The sequence below is a fragment of the Seriola aureovittata genome, chromosome 19 (genome assembly GCF_021018895.1).
Source record: "Seriola aureovittata isolate HTS-2021-v1 ecotype China chromosome 19, ASM2101889v1, whole genome shotgun sequence".
Lineage (NCBI taxonomy): Eukaryota > Metazoa > Chordata > Actinopteri > Carangiformes > Carangidae > Seriola > Seriola aureovittata.
Window position 1 is genome coordinate 309,517 of NC_079382.1, and position 16,932 is coordinate 326,448.

The following is a 16,932-nucleotide window of genomic DNA, read 5'->3' on the forward strand; positions in this document are numbered from 1 at the left end:
TGGGAGGCCTTAGTTGAGGAAGCATATGAAAGGAAAAAGCTCAGGTACGCAGAGTTAGGGGCAGAAGCAGAGCAGCGAGGATGGAAAGTTAGGATTTGTCCAGTGGAAGTAGGATGTAGAGGATTTGTAGCAAGGTCTGTTGTCTCTTTGGTGAGGGAGTTAGGAGCAAGTGGACAGAGTGTGAGGAAAATTGTAAAGGACATGTCAGATGAGGCAGCTAGATCCAGTCAGTGGATTTGGATGAGAAGGAGTAATGGTAGCTGGGGGCCCAGCAGGGGGAGCACTTAGGATAGATAGACTCTTAGGAGAAGCAAGGAAGAAATCCAGGAAGAGGAAGTGTTTTTAAGTGGGGGTGTGGCCTGTGTGAGCCTCTTTGAGACCATGCGGTTAGTCCAGGTGAGGTGGCCTGTATTGTTTGCTTGTATCGAATTGGTTTGTAGTGTGTCTTTGGCTGTTTAGGTGAGTTTGTTTGTTTTAGGTGAGTTGCATGGTGTGGTGTTAGAGTATGGGGGGTGTAGAGCACAGCCTAATCCGGCGGGGGAGAGCCAGCCTAAAAAGGCCCCTCTCCCTGACTCTACATCCCTCATTGTCTTGGAGAGTGGGGGGTGGGGGGGGCAAGAGTACAGCCTAATCCGGCGGGGGAGAGTTTAGCTCAAAAAGGCTTCTCTCCTTGACTCTGCCGCCTTCAAAATGGCCGCCACTTTCTCCAACTGTTCAGGGGAGTTTGTTTGCTGAATCTGCTAGTGTGTTTTGTCAGAGTTGATGATGGTGTTGTTTGTGGTAGCATAGGCAAGATAAAGAAAATGGTGGTGTGAGGAGCAGTGATGGCTGGCATTAGGGGAGTGACTCTGGGACGCCAGTGATCACTGTCTAGCCTCCTGGAAGTGTTGTGGGACCAACTAGACGAAACACTGGTGAAAGGAGGTTCCCACCTGATGACCCCAAAGACATGTTAGTTATCACTGCTCATTAGTCTGTACAGCTAAATTAATAGTTATCATAGGACATGTTAAGCTTAGGGAGCTATTCACTGGGTCCATTTTCTGTAGCACAAGCTTTGTGTTTATCTTAAATTCAATGTGTATACTTATGTGTGTGGTAGCTGAAGCTACTTAAGTTTTTGGTGTGATAAAATGCAGCTTGTGTCACTGATCAGGTTTTTAGATCTACAAGACAGCAGAGGTGCACTTAAGACTGTCTGGGTTTTTTACATGCATGATGTTACCAACTTCCTGTTGCTCTAGTGTGGGTCTTGCCAAGTTTTAATGTACACAATGCGTTTGTATATTAACTATTGCCTAATATGTTTGTATATCTTATTGTCTAAATTAAGGTTTCCAGTTCATGTAACAATAGTTTCTCTCTCTCTCTCTCTCTCTCTCTCTCTCTCTCTGAGACTTCTTTGTTCTCTTCATTCCTAAAGGTCTTTCCTCAATAAATAAAATTCCTGTGTTGGAATGATCAATCCATTGCCTTTTCCTGAGTCTCAGTAAAATTATGTTTGCATGTTTTGAATATAAAACAATATGGTGCAAACCTTTACTAGTATTGTGTAATTTCATACGAACTACATAATGCAACGTCTGTCAATGGAAATCAGTCTTCATCAGGATCTCCCAGGGCTTCCTAACGTTCACAGATCTCAACAGCATGTCAAAATATTACAACGTTCATACAGCTTACACCTGCATGGTATGCACATGGGATCATACATCTTATGGTGTACAGGATATGACCACTCATGAACAGGATGCATTTACACGACACACTGGCCACATAAGGCTCTTGATCAGAGGAAGCCATAGCAAAGATAGAGGAATTGGTCATATACATAGATAGGCTACTCCTTTAACACATTTAGTGAAATGTTGCTTCACTGTGGTTAGAGAAAGAGAAAAGTCAGCAACGTATGATCCTGATACCTAGTAGCAGTCGTGTTAGTTTGTATTTCTGTGTGTGCTATGTCCAGTTTGTTTCTGACAACGATGGCCTGCTGGAAAAAAAAAATCACTGATGTGTTTGGGTTAACAAGCCTAACTCCAGCTTCTCTCTCCGTCCGTCTGTTGCTAATGCTGTTCAACAAGCAGGTGTGTGGCATGCCTGAACATGCAAACATCCCAGCAATCTTCCTCAGACAGGTGTGATTTGTAATAACTCTAAGCTACCAGGTTGCTCTTCCCTTGCCATTTTGAAATGAATAGTGATGAAACAGACAATAGTCAAGTGATGCCACAAGCTTCATGCCTAGCCCCCTTGCTAGCAATCTATGAGAGGTCATATGTGATTGAGAAACCCTTATAGATGAAGAACTATACCCTAGGTAAAAAACAAAACAAAAAAACACTGACAGGCCTGATGGTCTTAGTTAAGCTAACTGATGGTCTTAGTTAAGCTAACTCATATTCGTCATGAAGACATGATTAACCAGCACAACAGGCATGTGGCCAACCATTCTTGATCAGGCCTTAGATTTCCCACTAGATCAAGCAAATGTCCTCAGTGTCAGGGCACATTAACTATTGTCAGTGAAAATATAGTACAACTAGCTCTGTCCCTGGTTTTATAACAAGAAATTATTAAACTTTCAAATTACAGTGACCAAGGCTCATGTCTGCAGTTTTGATTTCTGATGTCTGATCACCTTATGTCATGCACACTGTATTTTTGAATTTGTGACCAATCTGTCTTTGTAAGAGGCACAGGATATGAAACAGATGCTGTGAGGTTTCAATTCATTTATATATTTTTCGTCATATAGTTCTTTCCTGACCACAAATTGAAAGATCATTACCATTGGTTAAAGCTGATAAATGTGTCTCGTGTTCATTGGGAATGTTTGAAAACGTCTTAAGAACTGTAATAGGTGTTCTGAACAGGCAACCATGATAAAAAAAAAAACAAAAACAAACTGATGGTGTGCTCCTATTTTTTACAGTCTATGCTCCTAAGTGATCAGAGGTCAAAAAGGTCACAAGGGACAGGAGCCCATTTACTTTGCTCAAAAATGACCACAAATACTGACTAAAATTGTCATGATCAGTTAGTATGATGATTTTTTATTTGTTCTGTCACAACATGTAACTTTTTGCAAACTTTTCCATTTAAATACAGCACAAAATCATGACATATTAATTATTCAGTGTAGTCAATGATTGACAGACAAATAATAGAGAATTTAATTATGAACAAATATAGCAAAAATAGTATAACAATTGTGCAAAACAATGAGAAGAACAAATATCCAAAACAGAACATTATAGGTCATCAGGTGAATCTGCTGGCCGGCTCCCAGGTGTCCTCCCAGACTCTGCCACTGCAAATAGTCCACACATCATATTACACACAGCATATACAGTACAGCCTACAGCTCACAACTAGTGTTTTGTCTTAAGTTAATCTGAAGCTGATAAATAAAGGTTTACCCTTTTTATGTTGACTAATTGTATTTGGTTTATGGTGTTTGCCAAACAGCATTCATTTTGTTCCTAGTGAAATATATTGGACCTATCCAGCAGAGATCTGGCCACTCAGTCTCTTGGAAACAGTCCCTAGAGTAAACCCTTTGTAGTTCTGTAATGGGTTAACCATGTCACTATGTAAATACTCACCACAAAGGGGTGAATTTTGTATTTTGAGGCCTCTATGTCAGGCACAGAGGGGGTCAGCTAAGATGCAATGGCACCGAAAAGGCATCTGCTTCGCATCTGCATGTAACCATGAATTGGGCTTAAGACCTGAAATGGAGCTTAAGTTGACTAGAAAGTGATCTGAGTCCTCTTTAAGTGAACTCATAATGTGAACACAAAGAGACCAGATTGGTTTTGGTGAAGTCCAATTCATAGGCCATTTTAAAAGGACTGAATTTGGTTCATTATCTAAAGAGTAGTTTTCACTTTGAACAAAATAACTGGTGTTTGGCAAACGAATTAGCAAATGCAAATGCAAACAGGCTCGAATGTATTAGCTTCAGATCTTATATGAACAAACTAGATCTAGATGACTTCTTGTAGGCTGGCATGCACATGTTCTCACGTGGTCTCAGTTCAGTTCACTTTAAAAGGGGTCTGAGTATGTTTGGAGTGTTCCTTCTGCCCAAAAAAATCATTGTCACTGCTCGTAGTTCACTTTGAAGGCTGAAAGGGACCACGTTTTAAAATACAAAGTGTGTGTGTAGCTATGGATTCAATAACAATATAAATATTTATGGTAAAGAAAATGTGTAAATAGTATGAATGAATAAATGAATGGATGAATTAAAGAATAAATACATATACATATTAAGCCATCACTTACCAGGAAGAGCAAGGCAGCCAGCGCACTTTGACTTCTGCTGCTGTCCCCTGCAGAAACACACATAAACACTTAATCAGTTACTGTAATGATTTCACTATGATGTAATGATATTACACTGGCACTTACTTGAAATATCATTTACTTGATAAGATTTCGAATGTTTTATTTGTAAACTCAAAAAAAATTTCAATTTGCATTGTTGTTTTTGTTTAGAATTTATGTTGGTAGAAATTAAGAGAGGTTTGATAGTTGAAAAGGTTTGATAACTACTGGCTTCTGTGTTACTGTTTTGTCACGTGGATTTAAAGATAAGTCAGACATGAGTCAAGAGATAATCAGACAGCCTAATGAAAAATATGTTTATACATCTTACCTCATTTATCCTCTTTTCCAATATTTTATCATATGGATAGATTTTCTGTCGACTGCATTTGCAACCTAAAAATGACAAAGCAAAAAAAGTATTTTGAACAACAGACCAATAACTAGAAGTACATAAGTTGATCCTGGGGTATTCCCAAAAGCAGTGGTGCAGTCTGATGCTGGTAAGCAGAGGTCCAGGCAAATACCTGGTGGGCAACTTGTTGAAGTGAGTGACAGAGTTTTAATGGCTAATGAGGGGGAAAGAGGTAATAAGAAGCGGGCAGGATGGGACAATGTACACTATTGTTTCTGTGAATGACACTCAGACTCACTCAGGCAACATCAAGACTTAAACAGAAACATTCACCTTTTAGGGTGTATTCATACTTGGTCCCTTTCAGCCCTCAAAGTGAACTAAGAACAGTCACTCAGCATTTTTGACCTTATGTGTACCTCAAGCAATCTCACACCCATTTACAGTGAACCAAACAGACCTCATGAGGAGGTGGTCTGAGTCTGTTGTTTTTTTTTGCTTCTAGGCTTCCCTTAAAATACTTAAGCATGTACACACCAGCCAACAAATAGTCTTCTTGCTGAAGTTTGGTTGTTATCTTTAAGCTGATTTTTTTTTTTTTTACAAGTAAAAACCCCTCTACCTATGTTACAACCAGTATAAATACCAGAACTGCAGAATTTCTATAGATTTTAGAATTCTCTCTCCAAGAAGAGGAGAAAAGTAAAAACTCAAATCTCTTTGTGTTCTTATTATGATTTTTCTGAAAGAGGACTCAGACCTTTTATGACTTTGCATTATGGGCACAGTAGTTTTCACTTGGAATAAGACTGCTGGTTTCCAGACATTATACAATGTACACAGAAATAGGGTAAGGCTGGCTAGAATGTATAAGCTTCAAATGACATATAACAAAACTGAAGCCAGAAGACCTCCTGTAGGCTGTCAATTGTTCCAGCTGTATATGGGAACTATAGAAGATAAAAGTGCAAATGAAAAAATAAAGTGAACCTGGGTTGTGATGCATATCACAAAAAGCTTTGAAGTGAACCAGACCCAGACCACTTCATGATGTGGCCTCAGTTCGGTTCACTGTGAATGGGTCTGAGTTTGCTTGGAGTGTTCACATATGCCCAATAATGCAGAGTCATTGTTATTATTGTTATTTTATTGTTATTTGAGGGCTGAAAGAGACCAAGGGTGAATACACCCTCAGTTTGGTTCAATAAAAGGGGGGTGGGGGCATGTGAAAACATCCTTACACCCATGACATGGCTGTTGTTTTATGAGTTGCAAAGAAAATAAATATACACATGGGGTAGACAGAATGTCAACTTACTTTTGCTTTTCTTCTTTTTGTGGTCTTCTTGTGTGGTTCCTGTGGCTGGGGCTAAGGGTGCAAGGGGAAAATGTAGAGAATTATATATTCAGTATCTTGGGGGAGTGGCTTAATTCACCTTGGTTAACTTAATTCATCGTAAAACAATTACAAAACCATAGGGCCAACTTAAAGATTAGGTGTAAGGCAAGATTACTTACTTCGTCTTTTCCTTAATGTTGCTTGTCTGCCTTGGCCTGGGGTAGATGAGGGACCTGGGGTGGATGGTGGGTTTAGGGTGTAATTAAAAGGGGTGAAGCTCACCATATGTAACTTGTTTTGTATTGTGCATTGATTCTTTTAAAAAATGGGACAAATTTACAGATGGGCTGCAAGGTAAAATTACTTACTTTGACTTTTCCTGGGTGGTTGAGGGTCAATAGGAAATAGGTCTAGAGTAATCATTTGTTGGTCTTGGGAGAGGTGATGTTCTTGGGGGTGGTCCTGGTCGTGGGGGAGGTGATGGTCTTGGGGGACGTGACGGTCTTGGGGGAGGTGACGGTCTTGGGAGAGGTGATGTTCTTGGGGGAGGTGATGGTCTTTGGGAAGGTGATGTTTTTGGAGGAGGTGATGGTCTTGGGGGAGGTGATGTTCTTGGGGGAGGTGATGGTCTTGGGGGAGGTGATGGTCTTGGGGGAGGTGATGTTCTTGGAGGAGGTGATGGTCTTGGGGGAGGTGATGGTCTTGGAGGAGGTGATGGTCTTGGGGGAGGTGATGGTCTTGGAGGACGTGATGGTCTTGGAGGAGGTGATGTTCTTGGGGGCGGTCCTGGTCTTTGGGGCGGTGCTGGTCTTGGGGGAGGTGCTGGTCTTGGGGGAGGTCCTGGTCTTGGGGGAGGTCCTGGTCTTGGGGGAGGTCCTGGTTTTGGGTCTTGGTCAGGTGCACATCTGTTGTGAATTTAGCAAATAATATAAATTTTGTACACTTAGTCAGAAAAGCCAATACAAAACATTAATGAACTCATAATATATATACATATATATACGTATATATATATATATATATATATATATATATATACGTATATATATATATATATACGTATACATATACATATATACAATGAGAGAGAGACAGACGGACAGGGAGAGACAAATCAAATCAAAAGGGAATAGACCACCAAACTACATATGACAATATGAAAAACAACTGGGCAATATAATGACTTATATAAAAAAGAAAAACAACTAGGCTAGGTCTAGGTAAATGCTGCTCTTGTTAATTCATACAATCACAATATCATTAAAATATGTATGACTTATAGAATACCATGATCAGTGTATTGTATATATTTTCACCCTATAAACTTGTTAGCATAGGCCTTGGCTAGCGGTGATGCAACAAACAGCTATTTTATGTCTGTCTCTTTCTAATACAACTCTTACAGTAGGGTTCGTTATTTCACCTACAAATCTTAAGCAATATGAAGATTAATGGAGTAGGAAACTTAATTTATCACAACTTCATATTCAGTTTTGAGAGGAAAGATTTTTCCATACCTGAGAGCGGGGTATGGTTGGCGGAAGAAAGTTGTCGGACAGACACAGAGATATACCCCCTTCTCGTTACCTTTCTTCCGGTATCGAAAACCTTTATTTTCCAGGGAAATTAACAACGTTTGGGCAGTGGGTCTTCCGGTCTGCTCGCCGGAAATTGTTAAAATAAAATACATGCATAAAAACAAGAATAAACTCATTAAATATTTAATTAGAATTTCGTCACTATCTCACCACCTGCTGTGACACAACGTGTTGGTCTATTTTAACTTAATATGTACAATCATCAATGTGCGGATTGTTAATGTATACCTTGTTGTTGCTTATTTGTTTTTATTGTGTTTATATATTGTGTTTATATAAAAAATAAACAACGTGTCTAGACACACTAGGAATAGTCTGTTATGTATATTGTCTGTGAAAAGAAAGACATTGGCAAGCGATGTACTTCCTGTAACTCAAACCCTTGCTTTTATGAATGAAATGTAAAAAAAAAAAAAACGGCAATGACCGAACTGTAGTATACCGAGATTGACACACGCGCGCGCGCACGAAATCCTTTTCTGTTCTTGTTCTTTATTTTGCTCTGCTTAATTGTATTTACTAATGGTTTAATTAAAAAACCGTACACACGCGCGTACGCGCGCGCACACACACACACACACACATCTTGTTGCCACAGCTGAAAATTGCTTCGTATTAAGTGATAAACGACACATCGTATACACTCATTGAACAGAGATTGTGAAAACAAAATGCATATTTCTTGCTAGAAATGTCACTAAAATGCATTTTAATGCATAAAGTATCTTAAAATATGACATTTTACATGGAGAATAAAGCAGCCGCCATATTGTGTGCTATCACAGCCTAAAACTTAAAGTCACGTGACCTAAACCCTTCCCGTCAAAATCTGAAGAAAAGGGATTTGCATTCAAATCCATGGACAGACCCTTTCTGTCTGCTATTGACGAGAAGGGGGTACCCTAGACGTAGGATGTGGACGGCAGGGGGCAATGACCAAACGGCAGTATATGACGAATAGGGATGAGACTGTGTTGATCAAACATTTGACTGACATTTGGCAGTTTTTCTGTCTCCTCGCTCGTGACAGCCAGAGCCCGAGAACTTCATCATATTGGCACAAACGATTAATTGAACTCAAGCATGAACTGATTAGATTTTGGTGGTCAAAGGTCAAGGTCATGGTTACCTCACAAATCATCTCCTGAACACAATATCGCCATATCACTTTGAGAAAATCTCTTCAAATTTTGCACAAATGTCCACTTCGACTCGAAGATGAAGTGATTAGACTTTGGTGGTCAAAGGTGAAAAGTCAAGGTCACGATGACCTCAGAACACACTTTTTAGCCATTATTCAAGACTAACACAGACAGAGTTGGTTGCACTCCATTTAAGATACTAGTTGCAGGCATTTAACAATGAAGCTCAGCTTCAGATTTTTCTCAGCAGCCAGCAACGCAGTTAAGCTTCAGCTTGGGCAGAAGCAGCAATCCGACCACAATTTCTCTGGAAATTGCATTGTCTAGTTTATCTGTGCAGTCTTTATGCTTAAACACGCTTTTTACTGTCAGATATTTTGTCTTTGTCGGAGGGTGGTAAGAACTTGGTAAATTTGGGTGTTGAAAATAATTCTCTGTCCTCGCTCTATGCTCTACTTGAATAAACAAATATAAAATTAAAATGAACAAAACAAGGTTTATGTAGCCAACTGTCTTGCAGCACCACCTACAATCTATTCCATGCATTTTTATTTATATGAATATTACTTTAATTATTACTTGATAAATGTTGAGTAATATTACACTTCTGCTTCGGATGATCTCTCAGGATGCATCATTAGAAATTACACTACTCTCATGTAATAATTGCTTTATGTTTTACTTACATGAGCAACCCATACTGGAACAATTAGGTTAAAAGGGAGCCACTTGAATACACGTGTTCCATACTGTAGTTACCACCACTTGCCCTGTGCCTGCAGTGGAACTTCCACCAGCTCAACTCTCTGTCCCTCATCATCATGAAAGGTGCATATCTAGTGAAGCTGCACTCGGACCCCCACCCTCAACATTCACATCATCACTCTGCTGGACTTCTAACGTTATAGTAAAGCTGCTGCTCCTGCTGCTGCTCCTGCTGCTGGCAGTGACAGTGCTGCTGACAAAAAGGTCTGTCAACTTCAAACATTTTGAGGCATTACTTGCTAGTGATTTCAGCCTTTTTTCTCTTACCTTCTCAGCCCCACCCTTTTCTTTTCACTTTCTTTGATTTTTTCAGGCAGGACCCATTTTATTTTCCATATACACTAGGACAAAGCCAGTGCTTTTAATAACATCTCCTACCATTTGCACACCAATGACATTCAGTTGTATTTTTCATTTACCTTATGAGCTCATAGACTCTCCACACTGTCTTCAATATTGCTTCTGATATCCTCCAATCAGCAATCAAGCACAACCTCTGTGACATGTCCTCCTCCTGTCTTGGTATGATATTTGACTATTCCATGAGCTGTGATCTCATTAGGACACTGACTAGTTCATGTTTCTGTCACTTAAGAAATGTGGTCAAACTTGAATGAAATGGAGATGTTAAAACTTGCTTTTCTCATCATGATTGGATTGTTGTAACTCTTTTTGGCTGGACTGCAATAGCAGGGCCAACCCTGTAGTCTGGACTGACTGACCGATGATATTTCCACCAGTAGTCAGCTGAGTGTTGAGACCCTGCCTGTGGCTCCTTACCCTTTACAAAAGAGTTCATTTTCAGCTGCATTTCCACCACCAACTCCTTTACAAGTGTGTCTCTGAAGGCAACTCATCCCTGAGTCAGTGGTGTTTACTTTAATGTCTTACAAACAATGTCACTCTGGACTGCAGTTATCTAAAATGTTAGCCCAAATGCTCTAACAGTGAACTAGACGGATCATTGCAAAGCTGTTTTCCCTCAGTCAACTCCATTGTTGCCGATGGCATTGTTTTTGGCAGCTGCACCATGTGTTGTCAACGTGTCATGCACTGGTCAGATGGCTGTCTGCAAACACCCAGTGGCCAGCCACCAGAGCACACAGGATAACATAAAAAACACAACAGAATGATATATATGTGTGTGTGTTTGTGGCTTGGCTTGGCTTGGTTTGTAATGCGTAAGCCCTTTCGTCAGTACAGCAAATTGCAAACTATTTGGAACTGCTGCTGGAGATTTTTCAGGAGCTTATCTGTGTTTCCTTCAGTCACGGAGAGAAACATGCATAATTTCTTGTCATCTCCAACATCATTAGCTAACATCCACTGCTCCAGATGCTCCAGATATGAATCAAAATCCTCCTTCGACTCATTATACTCATCCACACGACCCACTTGCATGGCCATCATAGCTTTTCCGATGCTAACAGTTGACACGTGTGTGATTCCTTTACAGAAACTCATTTTCATCTGCACATGACTAGTGTACGGTCCTTTACACAGTCCTTTCACGTAGTGGAATTAAAATCCTTGTCGTCATATGTGATATTCTGGCTGGGACATGAATAATAGGGCAAGGGAGATGAACTTCAACTCACATCTTTACTTAAAGACTTCAGGTTACAGACCGTGCACATGTAGCAGTGAAGCAAAACTACACAGGCCCAGTTAATTTGTTGGCCAACCATAAAGTAACAATCAGTACTGCCTTTCCATGTTAAAGCAAGAACGTGGTGATAATACCACTCTATTACAGTGGGACATTGTGATTGGGTCTAAGTAATAAGCTTGGTGAAAACTGTGGCTCGATGGAGATAGGCAAAAGCAGAACAGAGTAGCAAGTGATATTTACTTTTAACAGTGATGTCCATGGAATTCTATGCATGTTCTTAATGTACCATCCTTTTTATGAACAAAAACCAGCACTAGGTGGAGAGGAACAAGATCATACGGACATTGGATGGCAGCAACAAAGGCGAGGTGTTTACTGAATAACAGAGTGAGGTAATGGTGCTCAGGAGGAACTGCATAGATGAAACAAGGGCAAGAGCAAGTTTTGTGTTGCAATGTATTCGTACAGGAGTGTAACACTTCCCACTCTGTAAGGTTGTGTGCTTTTACTCTTTCACCACAAAGTGGCACCATTGTCCTGCTGCGTGATTCACTCAAATCCACTATTGGTTGTTGAAGTGAATTTCACAATGTGTGTCTTTTAACATGATTTTGTGTGTCTGTTGATGATGATGACGATGATGAAGGTTTCAGTGGGTTTTCATCACACCTCAGCTTGTCTGGTTGTGGTTGTAAAGATAAGGCAGCTCTGTGTGAACTCAGACAGAGAAGAGGCTGACACCTAAGAGATGTGGACACTGAGCAGATACATTCGACTCATCATGAACATCTAAAATCTCTCGGAATGAGAAGTTTGATCCTCACAGCAGACGTAAAACTGGAGCAGTTTACAGGTAAACACAGCAATGATTTCTGTAAACAAGGCGAAAATCAATATGTTTCTGTCTTTCTGTCTGTCTGCCTGTCTGTCTCTCTGTCTGTCTCTCTGTATATCTTTCTGTCTCTCTCCCTCTCTGTCTGTCCCTCTGTACTGGCTGTGCTGTCTCTGTCTTTCCTCTGTCTGTCTGTCTGTCTGTCTATCTGGCAGGCTTCAGTGGGACAATATTTTCAGTGTGTTGCCAAAGCAAAATTACAATCATTCAATGAAATTAAATTCTCAAAGAAAAAAAATGTTCATCACACTTTATTTTGCGGTACACTAATAAGCTGAAAAAAGCTGTGCTTTGTATTAGACACTAATAAGACATAAAAAGTTATAATAAATGACATGCCATAGTTTGCATCAAATTAGACAAAACGATAAATACTATCGTCTTTATTAGACATCAAACAAATATAGTTATAGTTAAGAGGCTACACTTAAATTATGCTGCAATTAGCTTAAACTGCATGTAATTACATATTAGATGAAAAACAGACAATACTTAGACTCTATCACACCAAATTATACTCAGCATAATTTGTAGTATTTCCTGAATGCGCTTGGTCATCAGTCATCTGTTTTTGTTCAACAGTGTTGAAATTAAAGCAACCAGCAATGGATCTGGTCTGTATTGAAGCTTTGCCTCCGCTGAGCTTGGGATATTTTTTCTTTTTTATCATTCTGTAACATTACAGCTGTGCCCATTGACACACATGACAAATCTGCCAGGAGAAATATTGAATCATTCCCGGTAACATTCAGTGTGACAAACATCAGTATAAAGCCAGTATATTGTTTCTGTGCAAGTGGCATTAATTTCTATTAATAATTTTTGTCAGATGTTGGAGCTTTTTGCATAGAAATTATTTAAAAAAAAAACTAAAAAAAACGCAGTTTATATCTTCTGTAATTCCCTTTCCACACAAATCCATTATTAAATGTTTCAAATGAGTTAAAATGTTAATCATTATTATTTTTTTAAGTCATTTTCATCACTATTAAATCACTACATCAACTTTTGAATACAGTTCTTTATTATTCCTAAATAAAGAAGAGAAAGAGCATCCGACAATTCATACACAGTTTGCTTTAACTCCAGATGGATTCACTTATTTAGGAATTAAAATAACCCCTGACATTGAAAATATTATATCAGCCAATTATGATCCCTTGGTGAAAGAAGTAATAGAAATGTTAGATAGATGGAGCCCTTTGCCTATTTCTATGGTAGGGCGCATAACCCTTTTCTTAGAAATACAATAACTATCTGGTATGGGGCCCATGCCCTGATGAATCAAACTATTACTTTTTCATATTCCATTTGGGGCAATACTGATTTCAAACTAGGGAGGCAGGATATGGGTTTCAAACACTGGATGGATCTTGGGCTTAAAAAAATAGATTTGTTTAACAACTAGTGCAAAAGTATAATCTCCCCAGAAAACATTTTTTTAAATACCTACAACTGCAACTTTCTGACATTGAACAGTATGAAGTAAATCATTTACATGGCAGGAGACAATTGTCCATGTTTTATAACGTGCTCTTAACAGGTTTAAAAGAAAACTCTTATTTATCTGCCTGGAAGAATGACCTTCAGTTAGACATCACAGTTGAAGAGTGGGAGAAGGCATGCCTCTTGGCTCAAACTCAAACCATAAACACTAGATGCAGATTGTTACAATATTAATGGTTGTTTAGGACATACATTACACCTGTCAAACTGCACCATTTCAAAACTAATATTCCCGAAAGTTGTATCAAATGTAATAACAGAACTGGCACCTTTTTTCGCTGTCAAAAGCTCCAAATATACTGGAGAGACAGGCCTGATTTATAAATTGACTACTACATATATACACTGAAGATTGCCACATAAATGCAAAGAAATGGAAACTAATCATTTTTTGTCTTTTACAAGCCAAACGAGTAATAGCTTTAAGATGGAAGGATTGTGAGAGACCAAACTCTAAACAATGGATCAAAGAAATGTCCTGCACTTTGGCATTAGAAAAACTAACATTCATAGTAAAAGGCAAAGCTGAAGAATTCTATGAGATGTGGACACCTTTTCTACAATTTATGAGTACCTTGACTGCAAATTCATGAGCTAACAAGACAATGACACTGACACTGACAATGCACAAGACCTGCCACTAATACATTCTCTTTAAATTAGATTAGGTATTCTTCTGCCTTATCCAGTTAATACAGCTAGAGCAAGTTTCTTTAATTGGGACTAGAGAATAGGAATACCTTTTTTTTTTTTTAATTGAACTGATCATTATTATTTATTAGTACAATGATAAACATTGTTTATTTTTCTTCCTGTTATTATTACTATTGTTATTATTGTTATATATTTATTTATTTATTTTTGGACCTTTTTTTCCCCCCTCTTTCCTGACTTTGTATATATTGTCTATATTTGAATGTATATGTATAGATATAAGTGTATGTATGTAGGTATGAGTGTACATATGTGTATTTCTTGTATATATATTAGTACTACTTATTTTTTATTTTTTCCTTATTTACTGTTTGGGGGGATGTTATAGGTTGTGTTTGTTTTCAATTTAAAAATCAATAAGCAGAGCATTGAAAAAAAACTATGTTGCTTTACTGTCTAAACTACGTCTTGTTATTTTTTATTAGTGTACCGTAAAATAAATTACATCATCAGGAGCCTCAGGCATCCCTGGCCCCTGTTTCCCATAAACAGCACATATGAAAAATGTATTGACAGTATGGACATGAGAATCTTGCAGTAGTTAACAATTAAATATTGATTTAAATATTGATTAGTCTGATTGTTTGATTAATTAGGGCCCACTGAGGGTGCGAGGACCTTATTGTATTTAATTTGTTTGTGTTTTCCTTGTTCATAAAAAATTATCTTGGGTCTTGCAAATGGGTTTAGCAAATAGCACACCAGTGCAACAATGATGCTGTATAATCAGCATGTATAGGCCACACCTTTCAGGTAGCGGGATAATCCTGCTCACTGACACTGATTTGAATACATTTGTTAAAAAAATATGACAGAAATAAACTTTAACCTCTGTGTGTAGGAACTCATGAAAAATGGAAGTAAAAACAAAAGTGTATATATTTTTTGTTCAGTGTACATATACTTCCTATATTTTGATAATAACTGGTGAAATTTATTGTGAGTGATGCCATAATATTTTGTTCTTATTCAGCTCTCGTCATTTTCAGGTGCAGCATTTGGTTTGCTCCCAGCAGTTGGTCTATAATAACAACACATCCTACATGTTGAGGCATTAGAGTGTCACTTCCTCAATCCAAGCTGTAGCCAGCAGTCAGGGTGAAGGCTGCCTTTTTTAAATTCAGTTTGAACTCAGACACTCTCTGTCTGACTGTGTCTCATTTCAGTAACCTTAAAATGAATTTATGTTATATGTGCTTAATGTGCTTCTGTTGTGTTATGTGGAAAGGACAGGATTGGTCAACATGATGGTGAGAAACTTGCAGCCTTTCACCTTTGTGGAGGATGGGAGATTCAAAAATGTACATTTTCATTTTGAAAAACATGATAGAGACAAAGTCTAAGGAGGAGAAACAGAAGGCCAAAGAAGACATGCGACAGCTGTCAGATTTTAGATAAGTGAACGTCAGACCATATGATTCATATTTAGCTGTGACCTGCCATTTTGTTGATAGCAAGGAAGAGCTTAACACAGTTTTACTGTGAGTGGGTACATTTCCAGCAGCTGGTATGACAGCAGAGATTTCTGCAGTGAAGTCATCACTCATGGAGGACTGGGGGACTCATGATTGTGCCAGCAGTTTACAACTGAGACACAGTGTATGCATTGCCCATGCGTTAAATTTAGTGGTGAAAAAAGGCTCCAGCTCTTTGTTGATCATGTTGACAACATACAAGATCAGCGCTACTTCAGTGAACCTAACACCCCCCCTCAGAAAATCTACCACACAACAGGTTTACCACCATTTGTACATGTTGGCCATTGGTTACCTGTGTACCCCTGCCTGCACTGGGCCATGTGTATGGGTTTTTTCATCACTTTTTAGTGTCTCCTGGGAAAAACTTCTGTTATGTTGTGAGTGTTTTGTCTGTTTGCATATATTTTCTTAAGTTGCAGTGCATTGAGGTCGCATGGCCACTATAAAATACTACCAGTTTTAAACACCAGACCCCCTCCCGAAGCACCAGTAATTCACTTCATACATCGGTCATTATGCTGTACAATACCGCCCTAATTTATCTGACCTACAGTATATTGTTGGTTTGTACAGATTCACTATTCACTATGTGCAAGTTTGTGTATGTGCATTTTATTTCCTCTGGTCATGAGTTTCACAAAAGGGAAAATGTTGAAATGTTATCTCTTTTTTTTTCGTTACTTGGAATATGCAGTGGAACAGGTTTATTTATTTATGTATCAATTTGTTTCATCAATTCATTCGTGTATTAATCTATCAATTCATTCAATTTTGCTTCAAGGAGATTCATGTGTTTGTTGGTTGTGAAACATTCGTAACACAGCACTGTCGCTCGCGTTGACCAGCAGAGGTCTCCATCGAGCTGAATGGAGAAATGTGAACCTTTTCAGACAAAAGCTTTACTGGTTCATAAACCTTCAGGTCACCATCACCAAGACAAACACTCCAGAACATGAAGAGACACATGAGTAAACTCTGAAACTAACAGCAGCTGAACAGAAACAAAGACTGAATACACAGCAAGGAGAGCAGGTGGAGGGAAAACAAGACAAAGACAGGAAGTAAAACGTAAAAAGTAATTTCAAAGTAAAACAGGAAAAAAACAAAGATTCGAACAAAGTCCGTTCAGGGCAGATTGTGACATTTTTCTTTGACTTTGTTAAATATTACTTTTAGTCTTTTCTTCATTTTTATTT

At 38.7% G+C, this 16,932-nt stretch overlaps 1 protein-coding gene across 1 annotated transcript; it reads right to left on the bottom strand.

Moving 5' to 3' along the window:
- Positions 1-3,249: 3,249 nt before the first annotated feature.
- LOC130160734 (histidine-rich glycoprotein-like) lies at positions 3,250-16,056 on the bottom strand. Its single transcript, XM_056363428.1, has 7 exons — positions 16,029-16,056; positions 6,398-6,934; positions 6,209-6,262; positions 6,009-6,059; positions 4,667-4,731; positions 4,294-4,340; positions 3,250-3,313 (listed from the first exon to the last, which is right to left on the bottom strand). The coding sequence occupies exons 1-7, from the start codon at positions 16,054-16,056 to the stop codon at positions 3,265-3,267; spliced, it is 831 nt and encodes a 276-aa protein (XP_056219403.1). The 3' UTR covers positions 3,250-3,264.
- Between the last annotated feature and the right edge of the window lie 876 nt (positions 16,057-16,932).

Bases quoted from the DNA above. Each gene is read 5' to 3' on its own strand.
- LOC130160734 (XM_056363428.1), bottom strand. From the start codon at position 16,056: ATGGCCCAGTGCAGGCAGGGGTACACAG. The intron at 6,935-16,028 runs GTAACCAATGGC...AATTCACAACAG, and splicing joins GTGCAGGCAGGGGTACACAG to ATGTGCACCTGACCAAGACC. The intron at 6,060-6,208 runs GTAAGTAATCTT...TTGCACCCTTAG, and splicing joins AACATTAAGGAAAAGACGAA to CCCCAGCCACAGGAACCACA.